The sequence below is a fragment of the Austrofundulus limnaeus genome, unplaced genomic scaffold (assembly GCF_001266775.1).
Source record: "Austrofundulus limnaeus strain Quisiro unplaced genomic scaffold, Austrofundulus_limnaeus-1.0 Scaffold158, whole genome shotgun sequence".
Lineage (NCBI taxonomy): Eukaryota > Metazoa > Chordata > Actinopteri > Cyprinodontiformes > Rivulidae > Austrofundulus > Austrofundulus limnaeus.
Genome location: NW_013952560.1, coordinates 1,014,446 through 1,015,978, shown reverse-complemented (window position 1 = coordinate 1,015,978; position 1,533 = coordinate 1,014,446). Strand labels below are relative to the sequence as shown.

Here is a 1,533-nt window from a genome sequence, read left to right as displayed (position 1 = left end):
CCTCATGAGAACCTCCATCTTTATTTGAGAACATTGGTTTTAGACTGGTCTGGTTGTCCATATTCAAAGGTGCTACATTTCAATTTAAATTAATTTTTTATTTTAAATAAAATATAAATGAATGTTTTTAACTCTTAATTGTTAAAAAAATCAGTGTTTGATTTTATATTTATGAGGTTATATTTCTAAATAGTTAGGGGAATTGAAAAAAGAAAAACCTGGGTACTCAAGAGGATAAAACTTGGGGGGCCACTAGGGTGGCCAGCTTATTCTCGGGGGGGGGCCCCTTGCTGGCGCCCCTGACATCAACAAGACTCCTGTTYAATTTGGATTCCTTGCATTGTGTAATATTGCAAATGTCATGTTACAAATGACATTTTAGCTCGATTAAGTGTGTTGGCTAAAGTCACTGAACAACTWAAAGAAAAAGTACATTTTTTCCAGATCCATGTGGTGACCCGTGAGGAGGAACAAGCGGGCGTGTACACACTTGGACAAGTATGGAGTTTCTYTAACTATTTTTATTGGTTTTATTAAATTGCCTCATTGTGAAATAATTTTATTATTCTGTTAGGTGTTGCTKCCGATGCCAGGAAACACGGTGAAATATCCTGAAAACGCCGTGGGGGCTTGGTACCAGGAGCAGCTGGCCAGAGACGGGCTGTCCGAGTGTCGCTTTAGGGTCAGCAGCCTCAAACTGAACCTGCCCGGCTGCTACCGTCCTCTGCTGGCCGCTCCGCGCAACGTCAGCTACCGGCTGCAGAGAGCAGCCAGCGAGGACGGCGGAGGAGGAGCAGCGGCAGAAAGGAGCGCCGACTCACCGTCTCTTACCTTGAACTTTGACCTGGACTCCTCCTGCTACGCTACCATCTGCCTCAGAGAGATCATGAAGTGTGACCCTCAATAAAGCTGAAGTCGACACTTCTGTTGGTTTTCTACTTTAGTTGTCAATTGTGATACGTCCTGATTTTTGTCTTGCTTTTTTGTACTTAGAAAAAAGAGCGTGGTTACGCATAAGACAGGTGCCACTGCAGAAYGTTAAACTGAAATGTAAAGGAGTGTGAAGTTTTTCCTTTGTGCTGTCAATAAAAATAAGAATCMGATTCTTGCATTTTGTTTGCAATCTGACTACTTTGTGCTTTCAGGATTTGACTTTTGGTTTTTGYAACTTAARTACTTTGAAAAATATTAAATTTCRTTTCCAAACACCGWATTTTCCTCACAGAAATGCATGAAGATCTCCAATTTTTCACAAAGGCACCTGCTTTCAAATACTGTAAAAAATAATGTCATCTATACTAAAAYGCATTGAAAGGGAAGCACAAACACTGAAAAGAATCTGCACAAAAAAAGGAAAGAAAAAACTTTAGTTTATTCTGTTACAAATTTAAAGACATGCAAGGAAATTATGAACTTCAATGTGTCATCCTGATTGGTTGTAGTACCTCCAAGTCATCACTAGAGGGAGACATTGCACATAAATTGACATTTTGGTATGAAAAGATGGTTTGATTTCTTAAGTGAAGCAGCAAT

General features: G+C 39.8%; 1 protein-coding gene across 2 annotated transcripts in view; it reads left to right on the top strand.

Moving 5' to 3' along the window:
- The window catches only part of pus7l (pseudouridine synthase 7 like), a 7,206-nt gene extending 6,059 nt beyond the window's left edge, over window positions 1–1,147 (top strand). For both annotated transcript variants that reach the window (XM_014016976.1, XM_014016977.1), the window contains 2 exons: window positions 445–498; window positions 575–1,147. In XM_014016976.1, the coding sequence (XP_013872430.1) occupies window positions 445–498; window positions 575–907 (387 nt within the window). In that variant the 3' untranslated portion in view covers window positions 908–1,147. The remainder of the gene's footprint in view (window positions 1–444; window positions 499–574) is intronic.
- The last annotated feature ends 386 nt before the right edge of the window (window positions 1,148–1,533 follow it).